The 20,000-nt window shown below is 46.3% G+C and overlaps 1 protein-coding gene across 1 annotated transcript in view; it reads right to left on the reverse strand.

Annotated features, from left to right (window-relative positions):
- Nucleotides 1–20,000, reverse strand: part of LOC110516808 (adhesion G protein-coupled receptor L3-like) — a gene marked incomplete at its 3' end in the record, with an annotated part of 310,025 nt that overhangs the window by 39,315 nt on the left and 250,710 nt on the right. Inside the window, 1 exon segment of the mRNA XM_036972433.1 lies at nucleotides 18,080–18,118. Coding sequence (XP_036828328.1) covers nucleotides 18,080–18,118 — 39 coding nt within the window.

Genomic DNA, 20,000 nt, shown 5'->3' on the forward strand with positions numbered 1-20,000 from the left:
CTAGCGCCTAACCCTAAACCTAACCCTAGCTCCAAACCCTAAACCTAACCCTAGCTCCTAACCCTAAACCTAACCCTAGCTCCTAACCCTAAACCTAACCCTAGCTCCTAACCCTAAACCTAACCCTAGCTCCTAACCCTAGCTCCTAACCCTAAACCTAACCCTAGCTCCTAACCCTAGCTCCTAACCCTAAACCTAACCCTAGCTCCTAACCCTAAACCTAACCCTAGCTCCTAACCCTAGCTCCTAACCCTAGCTCCTAACCCTAGCTCCTAACCCTAAACCTAACCCTAGCTCCTAACCCTAGCTCCTAACCCTAGCTCCTAACCCTAGCTCCTAACCCTAGCTCCTAACCCTAAACCTAACCCTAGCTCCTAACCCTAAACCTAACCCTAGCTCCTAACCCTAAACCTAACCCTAGCTCCTAACCCTAGCTCCTAACCCTAAACCTAACCCTAGCTCCTAACCCTAAACCTAACCCTAGCTCCTAACCCTAGCTCCTAACCCTAGCTCCTAACCCTAAACCTAAACCTAGCTCCTAACCCTAGCTCCTAACCCTAGCTCCTAACACTAGCTCCTAACCCTAAACCTAACCCTAAACCTAAACCTAGCTCCTAACCCTAGCTCCTAAACCTAGCTCCTAACCCTAAACCTAAACCTAGCTCCTAACCCTAGCTCCTAACCCTAGCTCCTAACCCTAGCTCCTAACCCTAAACCTAACCCTAAACCTAACCCTAGCTCCTAACCCTAGCTCCTAACCCTAAACCTAACCCTAGCTCCAAACCCTAAACCTAACCCTAGCTCCTAACCCTAAACCTAACCCTAGCTCCAAACCCTAAACCTAACCCTAGCTCCTAACCCTAAACCTAACCCTAGCTCCTAACCCTAACCCTAGCTCCGAACCCTAGCTCCTAACCCTAAACCTAACCCTAGCTCCAAACCCTAAACCTAACCCTAGCTCCTAACCCTAAACCTAACCCTAGCTCCAAACCCTAAACCTAACCCTAGCTCCTAACCCTAAACCTAACCCTAGCTCCTAACCCTAACCCTAGCTCCTAACCCTAGCTCCTAACCCTAACCCTAGCTCCTAACCCTAACCCTAGCTCCTAACCCTAAACCTAACCCTAAACCTAACCCTAGCTCCTAACCCTAGCTCCTAACCCTAAACCTAACCCTAGCTCCTAACCCTAAACCTAACCCTAGCTCCTAACCCTAGCCCCTAACCCTAGCTCCTAACCCTAGCTCCTAACCCTAACCCTAGCTCCTGACCCTAACCCTAGCTCCTAACCCTAAACCTAACCCTAAACCTAACCCTAGCTCCTAACCCTAGCTCCTAACCCTAAACCTAACCCTAGCTCCTAACCCTAAACCTAACCCTAGCTCCTAACCCTAGCTCCTAAACCTAGCTCCTAACCCTAGCTCCTAAACCTAGCTCCTAACCCTAAACCTAAACCTAGCTCCTAACCCTAGCTCCTAACCCTAGCTCCTAACCCTAGCTCCTAACCCTAAACCTAACCCTAAACCTAACCCTAGCTCCTAACCCTAGCTCCTAACCCTAAACCTAACCCTAGCTCCAAACCCTAAACCTAACCCTAGCTCCTAACCCTAAACCTAACCCTAGCTCCAAACCCTAAACCTAACCCTAGCTCCTAACCCTAAACCTAACCCTAGCTCCTAACCCTAACCCTAGCTCCTAACCCTAGCTCCTAACCCTAAACCTAACCCTAGCTCCAAACCCTAAACCTAACCCTAGCTCCTAACCCTAAACCTAACCCTAGCTCCAAACCCTAAACCTAACCCTAGCTCCTAACCCTAAACCTAACCCTAGCTCCTAACCCTAACCCTAGCTCCTAACCCTAGCTCCTAACCCTAACCCTAGCTCCTAACCCTAACCCTAGCTCCTAACCCTAAACCTAACCCTAAACCTAACCCTAGCTCCTAACCCTAGCTCCTAACCCTAAACCTAACCCTAGCTCCTAACCCTAAACCTAACCCTAGCTCCTAACCCTAGCTCCTAACCCTAGCTCCTAACCCTAGCTCCTAACCCTAAACCTAACCCTAGCTCCTAACCCTAGCTCCTAACCCTAGCTCCTAACCCTAGCTCCTAACCCTAACCCTAACCCTAGCTCCTAAACCTAGCTCCTAACCCTAGCTCCTAAACCTAGCTCCTAACCCTAGCTCCTAACCCTAAACCTAGCTCCTAACCCTAGCTCCTAACCCTAGCTCCTAACCCTAGCTCCTAACCCTAGCTCCTAACCCTAGCTCCTAACCCTAGCTCCTAACCCTAGCTCCTAACCCTAAACCTAACCCTAGCTCCTAACCCTAGCTCCTAACACTAAACCTAACCCTAGCTCCTAACCCTAGCTCCTAACCCTAAACCTAACCCTAGCTCCTAACCCTAAACCTAACCCTAGCTCCTAACCCTAGCTCCTAACCCTAGCTCCTAACCCTAGCTCCTAACCCTAAACCTAACCCTAGCTCCTAACCCTAGCTCCTAACCCTAGCTCCTAACCCTAGCTCCTAACCCTAAACCTAACCCTAGCTCCTAACCCTAAACCTAACCCTAGCTCCTAACCCTAAACCTAACCCTAGCTCCTAACCCTAGCTCCTAACCCTAAACCTAACCCTAGCTCCAAACCCTAAACCTAACCCTAGCTCATAACCCTAAACCTAACCCTAGCTCCTAACCCTAAACCTAACCCTAGCTCCTAACCCTAAACCTAACCCTAAACCTAACCCTAGCTCCTAACCCTAGCTCCTAACCCTAAACCTAACCCTAGCTCCTAACCCTAAACCTAACCCTAGCTCCTAACCCTAAACCTAACCCTAGCTCCTAACCCTAAACCTAACCCTAGCTCCTAACCCTAGCTCCTAACCCTAGCTCCTAACCCTAGCTCCTAACCCTAAACCTAACCCTAGCTCCTAACCCTAGCTCCTAACCCTAAACCTAACCCTAGCTCCTAACTCTAGCTCCTAACCCTAAACCTAACCCTAGCTCCTAACCCTAAACCTAACCCTAGCTCCTAACCCTAAACCTAACCCTAGCTCCTAACCCTAGCTCCTAACCCTAAACCTAACCCTAGCTCCTAACCCTAAACCTAACCCTAACCCTAACCCTAGCTCCTAACCCTAGCTCCTAACCCTAGCTCCTAACCCTAGCTCCTAACCCTAGCTCCTAACCCTAGCTCCTAACCCTAGCTCCTAACCCTAGCTCCTAACCCTAAACCTAACCCTAGCTCCTAACCCTAGCTCCTAACCCTAAACCTAACCCTAGCTCCTAACCCTAGCTCCTAACCCTAAACCTAACCCTAGCTCCTAACCCTAAACCTAACCCTAGCTCCTAACCCTAGCTCCTAACCCTAGCTCCTAACCCTAGCTCCTAACCCTAAACCTAACCCTAGCTCCTAACCCTAGCTCCTAACCCTAGCTCCTAACCCTAGCTCCTAACCCTAGCTCCTAACCCTAAACCTAACCCTAGCTCCTAACCCTAAACCTAACCCTAGCTCCTAACCCTAAACCTAACCCTAGCTCCTAACCCTAGCTCCTAACCCTAAACCTAACCCTAGCTCCAAACCCTAAACCTAACCCTAGCTCATAACCCTAAACCTAACCCTAGCTCCTAACCCTAAACCTAACCCTAGCTCCTAACCCTAGCTCCTAACCCTAAACCTAACCCTAGCTCCTAACCCTAAACCTAACCCTAGCTCCTAACCCTAAACCTAACCCTAGCTCCTAACCCTAAACCTAACCCTAGCTCCTAACCCTAGCTCCTAACCCTAGCTCCTAACCATAGCTCCTAACCCTAGCTCCTAACCCTAAACCTAACCCTAGCTCCTAACCCTAGCTCCTAACCCTAAACCTAACCCTAGCTCCTAACTCTAGCTCCTAACCCTAAACCTAACCCTAGCTCCTAACCCTAAACCTAACCCTAGCTCCTAACCCTAAACCTAACCCTAGCTCCTAACCCTAGCTCCTAACCCTAGCTCCTAACCCTAAACCTAACCCTAACCCTAACCCTAGCTCCTAAACCTAGCTCCTAACCCTAGCTCCTAAACCTAGCTCCTAACCCTAGCTCCTAACCCTAAACCTAGCTCCTAACCCTAGCTCCTAACCCTAGCTCCTAACCCTAGCTCCTAACCCTAGCTCCTAACCCTAGCTCCTAACCCTAGCTCCTAACCCTAAACCTAACCCTAGCTCCTAACCCTAAACCTAACCCTAGCTCCTAACCCTAGCTCCTAACCCTAAACCTAACCCTAGCTCCTAACCCTAGCTCCTAACCCTAAACCTAACCCTAGCTCCTAACCCTAAACCTAACCCTAGCTCCTAACCCTAGCTCCTAACCCTAGCTCCTAACCCTAGCTCCTAACCCTAAACCTAACCCTAGCTCCTAACCCTAGCTCCTAACCCTAGCTCCTAACCCTAGCTCCTAACCCTAAACCTAACCCTAGCTCCTAACCCTAAACCTAACCCTAGCTCCTAACCCTAAACCTAACCCTAGCTCCTAACCCTAGCTCCTAACCCTAAACCTAACCCTAGCTCCAAACCCTAAACCTAACCCTAGCTCATAACCCTAAACCTAACCCTAGCTCCTAACCCTAAACCTAACCCTAGCTCCTAACCCTAAACCTAACCCTAGCTCCTAACCCTAGCTCCTAACCCTAAACCTAACCCTAGCTCCTAACCCTAAACCTAACCCTAGCTCCTAACCCTAAACCTAACCCTAGCTCCTAACCCTAAACCTAACCCTAGCTCCTAACCCTAGCTCCTAACCCTAGCTCCTAACCCTAGCTCCTAACCCTAAACCTAACCCTAGCTCCTAACCCTAGCTCCTAACCCTAAACCTAACCCTAGCTCCTAACTCTAGCTCCTAACCCTAAACCTAACCCTAGCTCCTAACCCTAAACCTAACCCTAGCTCCTAACCCTAAACCTAACCCTAGCTCCTAACCCTAGCTCCTAACCCTAAACCTAACCCTAGCTCCTAACCCTAAACCTAACCCTAACCCTAACCCTAGCTCCTAAACCTAGCTCCTAACCCTAGCTCCTAAACCTAGCTCCTAACCCTAGCTCCTAACCCTAAACCTAGCTCCTAACCCTAGCTCCTAACCCTAGCTCCTAACCCTAGCTCCTAACCCTAGCTCCTAACCCTAGCTCCTAACCCTAGCTCCTAACCCTAGCTCCTAACCCTAAACCTAACCCTAGCTCCTAACCCTAGCTCCTAACCCTAAACCTAACCCTAGCTCCTAACCCTAGCTCCTAACCCTAAACCTAACCCTAGCTCCTAACCCTAGCTCCTAACCCTAAACCTAACCCTAGCTCCTAACCCTAGCTCCTAACCCTAGCTCCTAACCCTAGCTCCTAACCCTAAACCTAACCCTAGCTCCTAACCCTAGCTCCTAACCCTAGCTCCTAACCCTAGCTCCTAACCCTAAACCTAACCCTAGCTCCTAACCCTAAACCTAACCCTAGCTCCTAACCCTAAACCTAACCCTAGCTCCTAACCCTAGCTCCTAACCCTAAACCTAACCCTAGCTCCAAACCCTAAACCTAACCCTAGCTCATAACCCTAAACCTAACCCTAGCTCCTAACCCTAGCTCCTAACCCTAGCTCCTAACCCTAGCTCCTAACCCTAAACCTAACCCTAGCTCCTAACCCTAGCTCCTAACCCTAAACCTAACCCTAGCTCCTAACTCTAGCTCCTAACCCTAAACCTAACCCTAGCTCCTAACCCTAAACCTAACCCTAGCTCCTAACCCTAAACCTAACCCTAGCTCCTAACCCTAGCTCCTAACCCTAAACCTAACCCTAGCTCCTAACCCTAAACCTAACCCTAGCTCCTAACCCTAGCTCCTAACCCTAGCTCCTAACCCTAAACCTAAACCTAGCTCCTAACCCTAGCTCCTAACCCTAGCTCCTAACCCTAGCTCCTAACCCTAAACCTAACCCTAAACCTAAACCTAGCTCCTAACCCTAGCTCCTAAACCTAGCTCCTAACCCTAAACCTAAACCTAGCTCCTAACCCTAGCTCCTAACCCTAGCTCCTAACCCTAGCTCCTAACCCTAAACCTAACCCTAGCTCCTAACCCTAGCTCCTAACCCTAAACCTAACCCTAGCTCCTAACCCTAAACCTAACCCTAGCTCCTAACCCTAGCTCCTAACCCTAGCTCCTAACCCTAGCTCCTAACCCTAGCTCCTAACCCTAAACCTAACCCTAGCTCCTAATCCTAACCCAAATTACACTGCACTTTTTACACCCAGGGCCCCTCTCTGTCTCTCTGTTTGTCTCTCTGTCTGTCTGTCTGTCTGTCTGTCTGTCTGTCTGTCTGCCTGCCTGTCTGCCTGTCTGTCTCTGTCTGTCTGTCTGTCTGCCTGCCTGCCTGCCTGCCTGTCTGCCTGCATGCCTGCCTGCCTGCCTGCCTGCCTGTCTGTCTGTCTGCCTGCCTGCCTGCCTGCCTGCCTGCCTGCCTGCCTGCCTGCCTGTCTGCCTGTCTGTCTGTCTGCCTGCCTGTCTGTCTGTCTGTCTGTCTGTCTGAATGTATAGTGTATAGTGTCAAGGGTGTTTCTTTATTTATACTATGTTCTACACTGTAGAATAATAGTGAAGACATCAATACTATGAAATAACACATATGGAATCATGTAGTAACCAAAAAAAGAATCAAACAAATCAAAACATATTTTATATTCTTCAGTGTAGCCACCCTTTGCATTGATGACAGCTTTGCACACTCTTGGCATTCTCTCAACCAGCTTCATGAGGTAATCACCTGGAATGAATTCGTGAATTTCTTTACTTCTTAATGTGTTTGAGCCAATCAGTTGTGTTGTGACAAGGTAGGGTTGGTACACAGAAAATAGCCCTATTTGGTAAAAGACCAAGTCCATATTATGTCAAGAACAGCTCAAATAAGCAAAGAGAAACGACAGTCCATCATTACTTTAAGACATGAAGGTCAGTCATTCTGGAAAATTTCAAGAACTTTGGAAGTTTCTTCAAGTGCAGTTGCAAAAACCATCAAGCGCTATGATGAAACTGACTCTCAGGAGGACCGCCACAGGAAAGGAAGACCCAGAGTTACCTCTGCTGCAGAGGATAAGTTCATTAGAGTTACCAGTCTCAGAAATTGCAGCCCAAATAAATGGTACACAGAGTTCAAGTAACAGACACATCTCAACATCAACTGTTCAGAGGAGACTGTGTGAATCAGGCCTTCATGGTCTAATTGTTGTAAAGAAACCACTACTAAAGGACACCAATAATAAGAAGAGACTTGCTTGGGCTAAGAAACACGAGCCATGGACATTAGACCGGTGGAAATCTGTCCTTTGGTCTAATGAGTCCAAATTTGAGATTTTTGGTTCCAACCGCTGTGTCTTTGTGAGACACTGAGTAGGTGAACGGATGATCTCCGCATGTGCGGTTCCCACCGTGAAGCATGGAGGAGGAGGTGTTATGGTGTGTGGGTGCTTTGCTGGTAACACTGTCAGTGATGTATTTAGAATTCAAGGCATCTGGTTTACACTTTTTATTTTATTTCACCTTTATTTAACCTTTATTTCACCTTTATTTAACCTTTATTTAACCAGGTCGACCAGTTAACAACAAGTTCTCAACTGCGACCTGGCCAAGATAAATCAAAACAATGTGACAAAAACAACAACACAGAGTTACACCAGGGTTAATAACTCAATAACACAATATAAAAAAAATCTATGTAAAGTGTGTGAAAATGTAGAAGAGTAGGGAGGTAAGGCAATAAATAGGTCATAGAGGTGAAATAATGAAAATATTAATTAACACTGGAGTGATAGATGTGCAGAAAACGATGTACAAGTAGAGATACTGGGGAGCAAAAGAGCAAGAAGATAATTAACAATATGGGGATGAGGTAGTTGGGTGTGCTATTTACAGTTTGGCTGTGTACAGGTACAGTGATCGGTAAGCTGCTCTGACAGCTGATGCTTAACGTTAGAGAGGGAGATATACGTCTCCAGCTTCTGTGATTTTTGCAATTCGTTCCAGTCATTTGGCAGCAGAGAACTGGAAGGAAAGGCGGCTATAGGAAGTGCTGGCTTTGGGGGTGATCAGTGAAATATACCTGCTGGAGCACTTGCTACGGGTGGATGTCGCTATGGTGACCAGTGAGCTGAGATAAGGCAGGGCTTTACCTAGCAAAGACTTATAGATGACCTGGAGCCAGTGGGTTTGGCGACAAATCTGCAGCGAGGGTCAGCCAATGAGAGCATACAGGTCGCAGTGGTGGGTAGTATATGGGGCTTTGGTGACAAAACGGATGGCACTGTGAAAGACTGCATCCAGTTTGCATCCAGTTTGCTGAGTAGAGTGTTGGAGGCTATTTTGTAAATGACATCGCCGAAGTCAAGGATCGGTAAGATAGTCAGTTTTACGAGGGTATGTTTAGCAGCATGAGTGAAGGAGGCTTTGTTGCAAAATAGGAAGCCAATTCATGATTTAATTTTGGATTCGAGATGCTTAATGTGAGTCTGGAAGGAGAGTTTACAATCTAACCAGACACTTAGGTATTTATAGATGTTCACATGTTTAAAGTCAGAACCATCCATAGTAGTGATGCTAGTCGGGCGGGAGGGTGCGGGCAGCAATCGGTTGAAGAGCATGCACTTAGTTTTACTAGCGTTTAAGAGCAGTTGGAGGCCACATGTTGTATGTGTTGTATGGCATTGAAGCTCGTTTGGAGGTTTGTTAACACAGTGTCCAAAGAAGGGCCAGATGTATCCAGAATGGTGTCGTCTGGGTAGAGGTGGATCAGAGACTCACCAGCAGCAAGAGCCACATCGTTGATGTATACAGAGAAAAGAGTTTTGAGAATTGAATCCTATGACACCTCAATAGAGACTGCCAGAGGCCGTAGTTGGTAAACCAGGTGAGGCAGTCATTTGAGAAACCAAGGCTGTTGAGTCTGCCGATAAGATTGCGATGATTGACAGAGTCGAAAGCCTTGGCCAGGTCGATGAAGACGGCTGCACAATACTGTCTATTATCGATGGCAGTTATGATATCGTTTAGGACCTTGAGCGTGGCTGAGGTGCACCCATGACCAGCTCTGAAACCCTATAGTGGAGAAGGTACGGTGGGATTCAAAACGGTCTGTGATCTGTTTGTAACTTGGCTTTGGAAGACTTTAGAAAGGCAGGGAAGGACGGTGTAATGCGATGCTACTGGCGGAAGAAAAGTGGAAACTAATTTATATGTGCGGTCCTTCCTGTTCTTCTTCTTATTGGTGGGCCTTCCAGTTCTTCTTCTTATTGGTGTAATGCGATGCTACTGGCGGAAGAGAAGTGGAAACTAATTTATATGTGCGGGCCTTCCTGTTCTTCTTAAGAAATAGTTCATCAATAAAGCAGTGAATTAGGAGCGTAAACTGTGCGTGCCTTCCTGTTCTTCTTAAGAAATAGTTCATCAATAAAGCAGTGAATTAGGAGCGTAAACTGTGCGTGCCTTCCTGTTCTTCTTAAGAAATAGTTCATCAATAAAGCAGTGAATTAGGAGCGTAAACTGTGCGGTCCTTCCTGTTCTTCTTAAGAAATAGTTCATCAATAAAGCAGTGAATTAGGAGCGTAAACTGTGCGTGCCTTCCTGTTCTTCTTAAGAAATAGTTCATCAATAAAGCAGTGAATTAGGAGCGTAAACTGTGCGAGCCTTCCTGTTCTTCTTAAGAAATAGTTCATCAATAAAGCAGTGAATTAGGAGCGTAAACTGTGCGGGCCTTCCTGTTCTTCTTAAGAAATAGTTGTGTTTAATAACCATAAAACACCGTCAACAGAATAATACAATAAATGAGTCAAACAAAACCCGGTCAATACCAGCAAACCGTCGCACTACAACAAACAATTACAGACCAGGACATGGAGGGGGAACAGAGGGTTAAATACACAACATGGTTACAGACCAGGACATGGAGGGGGAACAGAGGGTTAAATACACAACAAACAATTACAGACCAGGACATGGAGGGGAACAGAGGGTTAAATACACAACAAACAATAACAGACCAGGACATGGAGGGGAACAGAGGGTTAAATACACAACAAACAATAACAGACCAGGACATGGAGGGGGAACAGAGGGTTAAATACACAACAAACAATAACAGACCAGGACATGGAGGGGGAACAGAGGGTTAAATACACAACATGGTTACAGACCAGGACATGGAGGGGGAACAGAGGGTTAAATACACAACAAACAATTACAGACAAGGACATGGAGGGGGAACAGAGGGTTAAATACACAACATGTAATTGATGGAATTGGAACCAGGTGTGGTGGAAGACAAAACCAATGGAAAATGAAAAGTGGATCGGCGATGGCTAGAAGGTCGGTGACGTCGCCAAAGGAAAGGGACCAACTTCGGCGGAAGTCATGACAAATGGATATAGATCTATAACAGTTTGGGTCTAGAGTGGAAGTCATGACAAATGGATATAGATCTATAACAGTTTGGGTCTAAAGCAGAAGTCATGACAAATGGATATAGATCTATAACAGTTTGGGTCTAAAGTGGAAGTCATGACAAATGGATATAGATCTATAACAGTTTGGGTCTAAAGTGGAAGTCATGACAAATGGATACAGGTCTATAACAGTTTGGGTCTAAAGCAGAAGTCATGACAAATGAATATAGATCTATAACAGTTTGGGTCTAAAGTGGAAGTCATGACAAATGGATATAGATCTATAACAGTTTGGGTCTAAAGTGGAAGTCATGACAAATGGATACAGGTCTATAACAGTTTGGGTCTAAAGCAGAAGTCATGACAAATGAATATAGATCTATAACAGTTTGGGTCTAAAGTGGAAGTCATGACAAATGGATATAGATCTATAACAGTTTGGGTCTAAAGTGGAAGTCATGACAAATGGATACAGGTCTATAACAGTTTGGGTCTAAAGCAGAAGTCATGACAAATTAATATAGATCTATAACAGTTTGGGTCTAGAGTGGAAGTCATGACAGATGGGTCTATAACAGTTTGGGTCTAGAGTGGAAGTCATGACAAATGGGTCTATAACAGTTTGGGTCTAGAGTGGAAGTCATGACAGATGGGTCTATAACAGTTTGGGTCTAGAGTGTCTCCCCCTTTGAAGAGGGGGATGACCGCTGCAGCTTTCCAATCTTTGGGGATCTCAGACGATATGAAAGAGAGGTTGAACAGGCTAGTAACATGGGTTGCAACAATTTTGGCTGATCATTTTAGAAAAGAAAGGGTCCAGATTGTCTAGCCCAGCTAATTTGTAGGGATTCAGATTTCGCAGCTCTTTCAGAACATCAGCTGTCTGGATTTGGGCGAAGGAGAAGGGGGTGCACAGCTGTTGGGTACAGGTAGCCAGGTGGAAAGCATGGCCAGCCGTAGAAAAATGCTCATTGAAATGATCGATTATCGTAGATTGATCAGCGGTGACAGTGTTTCCTAGCCTCAGAGCAGTGGGCGGCTGGGAGGAGGTGCTCTTATTCTCCATGGACTTTACAGTGTCCCAGAACTTTTTTGAGTTAGTACTACAGGATTCACATTTCTGTTTGAAAAAGCTAGCCTTTGCTTTCCTAAATGACAGTGTATATTGGTTCCTAACTTCCCTGAAACATTGCATATCATTGGGGCTATTCGATGCTAATGCAGAAGGCCACAGGACGTTTTTGTGCTGGTCAAGGGCAGTCAAGTCTGGGGTGAACCAGGGGCTATATCTTATTGTACATTTTTTGAAAGGGGCTTATTTAAGACGGTGACGAAAGCACTTTTAAAGAGCAGCCAGGCATCCTCTACTGACGGGATGAGGCCAATATCCTTCCAGGATACCCGGGCCAGGTCGATTAGAAAGGCCTGCTCACTGAAGTGTTTTAGGGAGCATTTGACAGTGATGAGGGGTGGTCGTTTGACCATATCCCAGTTTAGGTCACCTAACAGTACGAACTCCGAAGATAGTTGGGGGGGGGGGCAATCAATTCACATATGGTGTTCAGGGCACAGGTGGAGGCTAAGGGGGGTATATAAGAAGCAGCAACGGTGAGAGACTTGTTTCTGGAAAGGTGGGTTTTTAAAAGTAGAAGCTCGAATTGTTTGGGCACAGACCTGGATAGTATGACAGAACTCTGCAAGCTATCTCTGCAGTAGATTGCAACTCTGCCCCCTTTGGCAGTTCTATCTTGTCGGAAAATGTTGTAGTTCGGGATGGAAATTTCAGGGTTTTTGGTGACCTTCCTAAACCAGGATTCAGACACAGCTAGAACATCTGGGTTGGCAGAGTGTGCTAAAGCAGTGAATAAAACAAACTTAGGGAGGAGGCTTCTAATGTTATCATGCATGAAACCAAGGCTGTTACGGTTACAGAAGTCAACAAATGAGAGAGCCTGGGGAGTGGGAGTGGAGCAAGGCACTGCAGGGCCTGGATTAACCTCTACATCACCAGAGGAACAGAGGAGTAGGATAAGGGTATGGCTAAAGGCTATAAGAACTGGTTTTCTCTGGCATTGGGGACAGAAAATAAAATGAGCAGATTTCTGGGCGTGGAAGAATAGATTCAAGGCATAATGTACATACGCTTAGTGGGACAATAATATGTTTTTCAACAGGACAATGACCCAACACACCTCCAGACTGTGTAAAGGCTATTTGACCAAGAACGAGAGTGATGTACTGCTACCTCAGATGACATAGCTTCACCAATCAACCGACCTCAACCCAACTGAGATGGTTTGGGATAAGTTGGACCACAGAGTGAAGGAAAAGCAGCCAACTGGTGCTCAGCAAATGTGGGAACTCCTTCAAGACTGTTGGAAAAGCATTCCAGGTGAAGCTGGTTGAGAGAATGCCAAGAGTGTGCAAAGCTGTCAAGGCAAATGGTGCCTGTTTTGAAGAACATAAAATATATTTTGATTTGTTTCACACTTTTTTGGTTACTAGATGATTCCATCTGTTATTTCATAGTTTTGATGTCTTCACTATAATTCTACAATGTAGAAAATACTGAAAATAAAGAACAACCCTTGAATGAGCAGGTGTGTCCACACTTTTGAATGGTACTGTATGCCTGTCTGTCTGTCTCCCTGTCAGTCAGTCTGTCTGTCTGCCTTTCTCAGCCTGTCTGTCTGTCTTCATGTCAGCCTGTCTGTCTGTCTGTCTGTCTGTCTGTCTGTCTGTCTGTCTGTCTGTCTGTCTGTCTGTCTGTCTGTCTGTCTGTCTGTTTCTTCCATACCAACTGATCAATGAATGAATTTCCAGTTTCTAATAAATTAACCGTTCTCTCTGTATCCCCAAATAGAAATGAATTATTACCCCGACGATTAAAATAATTAGAATCAACCCGCCTGCCCATTCCTTTCATCACACACACACACACACACACACACACACACACACACACACACACACACACACACATACACATACACACACACACACACACACACACACACACACACACACACACACACACACACACATGCTGTTGAACTTTAATTGTGTTTTTTGTTTATCAACAGTTTTCTCCGAGGTCAGTCACTGACAGTAACTGAATTAGCCTGAATTATTGTCAGATAAAATGTTTACGATTTGTAAATTAGTCTTTGTAACTAGCCATCTATCCAAACGTGTAGTAATCATGGTCGAATTACCGACTGGCAGCACATGCCCAGGGGTCCTGACCTCCAGGGGACCTGACCTCCAGGGGACCTGACCTCCAGGGGCCCTGACCTCCAGGGGACCTGACCTACAGGGGTCCTGACCTCCAGGGGTCCTGACCTCCAGGGGTCCTGACCTCCAGGGGCCCTGACCTCCAGGGGACCTCCATTGATTTTGTTCGTCACTCTCATTCAGATATCAATAACATGATAAGTAATGTCAAAATGTGTAGAATTACAGGAGAGTAGCTAAATAACTACACATTTTCTCTACAACCACATGTTAAAATGTGTAGAACTACGGGAGAGTAGCTAAACAACTACACATTTTCTCTACAACCTCATGTCATAATGTGTTGAATTGCAGGCAGTTGTATCCTAAACTTTTCTCTCAACCGTCAAGAGGGGGGGAGGCACTCGAATGTTTTGCCCCTCAAGGTGAGTGTGGTCCCCCAACAACATTTAGCTTAGGGCCCCTAAAAGGCTAGGGTCGAACCTGCACACACACACACCCTCTCATCAGACTGTCAGAGCTGCAGAAAACAAATCTCCAATCAGAGAATCGACGTGTTTATGCGCATGTGCCTAATTAAAACCTCTTCAGTAACAGAGGAAGGTCGTGATAATATCATTTGTTAGCGTGCCTAATTAAAACCTCTTCAGTAACAGAGGAAGGCAGTGATGATATCATTTGTTAGCGTGCCTAATTAAAACCTCTTCAGTAACAGAGGAAGGCAGTGATGATATCATTTGTTAGCGTGCCTAATTAAAACCTCTTCAGTAACAGAGGAAGGCAGTGATGATATCATTTGTTAGCGTGCCTAATCAAAACCTCTTCAGTAACAGAGGAAGGTAGTGATGATATCATTTGTTAGCGTACCTAATTAAAACCTCTTCAGTAACAGAGGAAGGCAGTGATGATATCATTTGTTAGCGTGCCTAATTAAAACCTCTTCAGTAACAGAGGAAGGCAGGAAGGTAGTGATGATATCATTTGATAGCGTACCTAATTAAAACCTCTTCAGTAACAGCGGTAGGCAGTGATAATATCATTTGTTAGCGTACCTAATTAAAACCTCTTCAGTAACAGAGGAAGGCAGTGATGATATAATTTGTTAGCGTGCCTAATTAAAACCTCTTCAGTAACAGCGGTAGGCAGTGATGATATCATTTATAGCGTACCTAATTAAAACCTCTTCAGTAACAGAGGAAGGCAGGAAGGTAGTGATGATATCATTTGGTAGCGTACCTAATTAAAACCTCTTCAGTAACAGCGGTAGGCAGTGATGATATAATTTGTTAGCGTCCCTAATTAAAATCTCTTCAGTAACAGCGGTAGAGAGTCTGACATGGTTCATTATCTAAGTTAGAGATGTTATTTATCAAATATTTTATAAGCAGCCCAGGTGTTTTATGATATTATCACAATGGAGAATGGCAGCCTTTGACATTATTCTGACTCATCAATGTTTTCAAGTGTGTGTGTGTGTGTGTGTGTGTGTGTGTGTGTGTGTGTGTGTGTGTGTGTGTCTGTGTGTGTGCGCGCGTGCGTGCGTGTGTGTTCTGTATGTCAGCTCGTGTGATGTGACTCTGCTGAGTGGTGCTGACGTCTAGACATTGAGAGAGAGAGAGAGGGAGAAAAATAGACTGCATCAGGAGAAAAAAAGAGCGAGAGAGAGGGAAGAGAGAGAAGAGAGAGATAGAGATGGGAGAGAGAGAGAGAGGGAAGAGAGAGAGGTAGAGAGGGGATAGAGAGAGAGAGAGAGGGAAGAGAGAGATAGAGAGGGGAGAGAGAGAGAGAGAGGGAAGAGAGAGAGAGATAGAGAGGGGAGAGAGAGAGACAGAGAGAGAGTGAGAGAGACACAGAGAGAGAGAGAGAGAGAGAGGGAAGAGAGAGAGAGATAGAGAGGGGAGAGAGAGCGCGAGAGAGGGAAGAGAGAGAGAGAGAGGGGAGAGAGAGAGAGCGAGAGAGGGAAGAGAGAGAGAGCGAGAAAGAAAGAAAGAAAGAAAGAAAGAAAGAAAGAAAGAGAAAGAGAAAGAAAGCCTGACAGAGTAACACAGTATTTGCAAGGAGCAGGACCCTGGGGTCCTTTTGATGTTGTGCACTTTGATTTTAGTGGACCAGAAACATGCCACAGAGTGTTATCTCAGGAGGGATTCTGGAGAACAGTGAGAGTCCACAGCATCAACATGAATCAACAACATTAACAGAGAAGAAAGTGAACAGAAATAGCAAATAACAACGTAATGGGAAAAAAAATGCAATGACATGAGCAGATGGCCCAGACCAACCACACAGCCTCCAGCCATGGCAGGGTGTATTAATGGCAGGGTGTATTAATGGCAGGGTGTGTTAATGGCAGGGTGTGTTAATGGCAGAGTGTATTAATGGCAGGGTGTATTAATGGCAGGGTGTGTTAATGGCAGGGTGTGTTAATGGCAGAGTGTATTAATGGCAGGGTGTGTTAATGGCAGGGTGTGTTAATGGCAGGGTGTATTAATGGCAGGGTGTATTAATGGCAGGGTGTGTTAATGGCAGGGTGTATTAATGGCAGGGTGTATTAATGGCAGGGTGTATTAATGGCAGGGTGTGTTAATAGCAGGGTGTGTTAATGGCAGGGTGTATTAATGGCAGGGTGTATTAATGGCAGGGTGTGTTAATGGCAGGGTGTATTAATGGCAGGGTGTATTAATGGCAGGGTGTATTAATGGCAGGGTGTGTTAATGGCAGGGTGTATTAATGGCAGGGTGTATTAATGGCAGGGTGTATTAATGGCAGGGTGTATTAATGGCAGGGTGTATTAATGGCAGGGTGTATTAATGGCAGGGTGTATTAATGGCAGGGTGTATTAATGGCAGAGTGTATTAATGGCAGGGTGTGTTAATGGCAGAGTGTATTAATGGCAGGGTGTGTTAATGGCAGGGTGTGTTAATGGCAGGGTGTATTAATGGCAGGGTGTATTAATGGCAGGGTGTGTTAATGGCAGGGTGTATTAATGGCAGGGTGTGTTAATGGCAGGGTGTATTAATGGCAGGGTGTGTTAATAGCAGGGTGTGTTAATAGCAGGGTGTGTTAATGGCAGGGTGTGTTAATGGCAGGGTGTGTTAATAGCAGGGTGTATTAATGGCAGGGTGTATTAATGGCAGGGTGTATTAATGGCAGGGTGTATTAATGGCAGGGTGTGTTAATAGCAGGGTGTATTAATGGCAGGGTGTATTAATGGCAGGGTGTGTTAATGGCAGGGTGTGTTAATGGCAGGGTGTGTTAATGGCAGGGTGTGTTAATGGCAGGGTGTGTTAATGGCAGGGTGTGTTAATAGCAGGGTGTATTAATGGCAGGGTGTATTAATGGCAGGGTGTATTAATGGCAGGGTGTATTAATGGCAGGGTGTGTTAATAGCAGGGTGTATTAATGGCAGGGTGTATTAATGGCAGGGTGTGTTAATAGCAGGGTGTGTTAATAGCAGGGTGTGTTAACATCCAGCTGAATTATTTACAGTAACATTGTCGTGATGATTAAAACAAATCTTATCAAAGAGTCAACAGGAACCCAACATTGATTGGATTTGATGAAGGTTCCAAAAGGGTTCTTCGGCTGTCCCCGTAAGAAACACCCTTATTGGTTCTAGGTAAAAACCCTCTGTGGAAAGGGTTCTACATGGAACCCAAAACAGTTCTACTTGGAATGAAAATGGTTCTACCTGGAACCCAAAACAGTTCTACTTGGAATGAAAATGGTTCTACCTGGAACCCAAAACAGTTCTACTTGGAATGAAAATGGTTCTACCTGGAACCCAAAACAGTTCTACTTGGAATGAAAATGGTTCTACCTGGAACCCAAAACAGTTCTACTTGGAATGAAAATGGTTCTACCTGGAACCCAAAACAGTTCTACTTGGAATGAAAATGGTTCTACCTGGAACCCACAAGGGTTCTTCAAAGGGTTTTCCTAACCGGGGACAGCCAAAGGATTGTTTTAGGTTCTAGATATAACTTTTCGTTTTTTATTAAAAGTATATAAAAAGGCACACAAAAAACGAACACAACATCAAAACACACTCAGCGAACCCTTTGAGGAGCATATTAGACCTTGTATTGATGCAGCCTTCTCTGTAGTTCTAATGATGACATCACAGAGGGCTGAGGATTCTATCCTCATGGAATAGAACTGGAGAGTTCTGGAACACAACTCTAGAATTCTACAATAGAGAGAATCATTCCAAAATATATCTCCGTCAACGAACTCACTCTTCAAAGGGTTTTATAGCAAATAAAAAAAATGATAAGACAACCCAAACCACGGCGCCATAGAATTATGATTCTATGCACAGCGCTGCCTTGACGCGCGATGCCTTCAATATGCAGCGGGCATGCTGTCGTTGAGGGAGGTGAATAAATATGACAGATAGGAAGGCTGAAATACCTGGAGGAAAAACCTGCAGAACCTCTCTCTCTTCTGCAGCTGTAAACCCAGACAGGTTGGTTAGCACCACACACAACCACACAAACACACAGGTCATTAACCACACCATAGAGACACATATAAAACAATACTACTTCTACCAAGCACTAATTGAACAGGATCTCTGTGAATGAAACAGTCAGTCATTCAAGAAATAAAACAATTAGGAAGACGCTTCCTTCCCCCTGCCTCTCCTTCCTCCTGCCTCTCCTTCCTCCTGCCTCTCCTCCCCCTGCCCTGCCTCTCCTTCCTCCTGCCTCTCCTTCCCCCTGCCTCTCCTCCCCCCTGCCTCTCCTCCCCCTACCCTGCCTCTCCTTCCCCCTGCCTCTCCTCCCCCTGCCCTGCCTCTCCTCCCCCTGCCCTGCCTCTCCTTCCTCCTGCCTCTCCTCCCCCTGCCTCTCCTCCCCCTGCCTCTCCTTCCCCCTGCCTCTCCTTCCCCCTGCCTCTCCTTCCCCCTGCCCTGCCTCTCCTTCTCCCTGCCTCTCCTTCCCCCTGCCTCTCCTCCCCCTGCCTCTCCTCCCCCTGCCTCTCCTCCCCCTGCCCTGCCTCTCCTTCCTCCTGCCTCTCCTCCCCCTGCCTCTCCTTCCCCCTGCCCTGCCTCTCCTTCTCCCTGCCTCTCCTTCCCCCTGCCTCTCCTCCCCCTGCCTCTCCTCCCCCTGCCTCTCCTTCCCCCTGCCCTGTCTCTCCTTCCTCCTACCTCTCCTTCCCCCTGCCTCTCCCCCTGCCTCTCCTTCCCCCTGCCCTGTCTCTCCTTCCTCCTACCTCTCCTTCCCCTGCCTCTCCCCCTGTCTCTCCTTCCCCCTGCCTCTCCTTCCCCCTGCCTCTTCCTCCCCCTGCCTCTCCCACCCCCTGCCTCTCCCTCCCCCTGCCTCTCCTTCTCCCTGCCTCTCCCTCCCCCTGCCTCTCCTTCCCCCTGCCTCTCCCTCCCTCTATCCCTCCTTCCTTCCTTCCCTCCCTCTCTCTCTCCCTCCCCTAGGCCGTCATTGTAAATAATAATTTGTTCTTAACCGACTTGCCTAGTTAAATAAAGATAAATATTATAAATAAACTCATATTGTCCTCTACATCTACGGCATTAAGAGTAGTAGCTGTAATTATAATACCCACATGTTAATAATTGTAAACCTTTAATATATCGAAATCATAATTAGCATACTAATGAGCCATATTATTCAATTACCCAGTTAATTGGGTATATTGATGAAAATAACAGGCTCATATTTATCTCCTTTTGTAGGATTGAAGCAGAGGTGTTTAACCTGTTCAGTCCATTTGGTCAATAGTGAACCCCTCGTTTCTCTTATAAACCTTTGAAACTGTAAAGTTCACTTGAAATTCACTCTATACAGGGTTGTGAAAGAGAGAGACAGAGAGAGAGAGAGTGAGAGCGGAGAGAGAGAGAGAGAGCGAAGAGAGAGAGAGAGAGCGAAGAGAGAGAGAGAGAGAGACAGAGAGATAGAGAGAGAGACAGAGAGAGAGAGCGGGAGAGAGGGAGAGAGAGAGAGTGGAGAGAGAGAGAGAGAGAGAGAAGAGAGAGAGAGAGAGACAGAGAGAGAGAGCGGGAGAGAGAGAGAGAGACAGAGAGAGAGACAGAGAGAGAGACAGAGAGACAGAGACAGAGAGAGAGAGAGAGCAAGAGAGAGATAGACAGAGAGAGAGAGAGAGACAAAGCGACAGAGAGAGACAGAGAGAGAGAGAGAGACAGAGCGAGAGAGAGACAGAGACAGAGAGAGCGAGAGAGAGAGAGACAGAGAGAGAGAGAGAGAGAGAGAGACAGAGAGAGAGCGAGAGAGACAGAGAGGGAGAGACAGAGAGGGAGAGAGAGACAGAGAGAGAGAGACAGAAAGAGAGAGACAGAGAGAGAGAGACAGATAGAGAGAGA

This window comes from Oncorhynchus mykiss, unplaced genomic scaffold, assembly GCF_013265735.2.
Source record: "Oncorhynchus mykiss isolate Arlee unplaced genomic scaffold, USDA_OmykA_1.1 un_scaffold_161, whole genome shotgun sequence".
Taxonomy (NCBI): domain Eukaryota; kingdom Metazoa; phylum Chordata; class Actinopteri; order Salmoniformes; family Salmonidae; genus Oncorhynchus; species Oncorhynchus mykiss.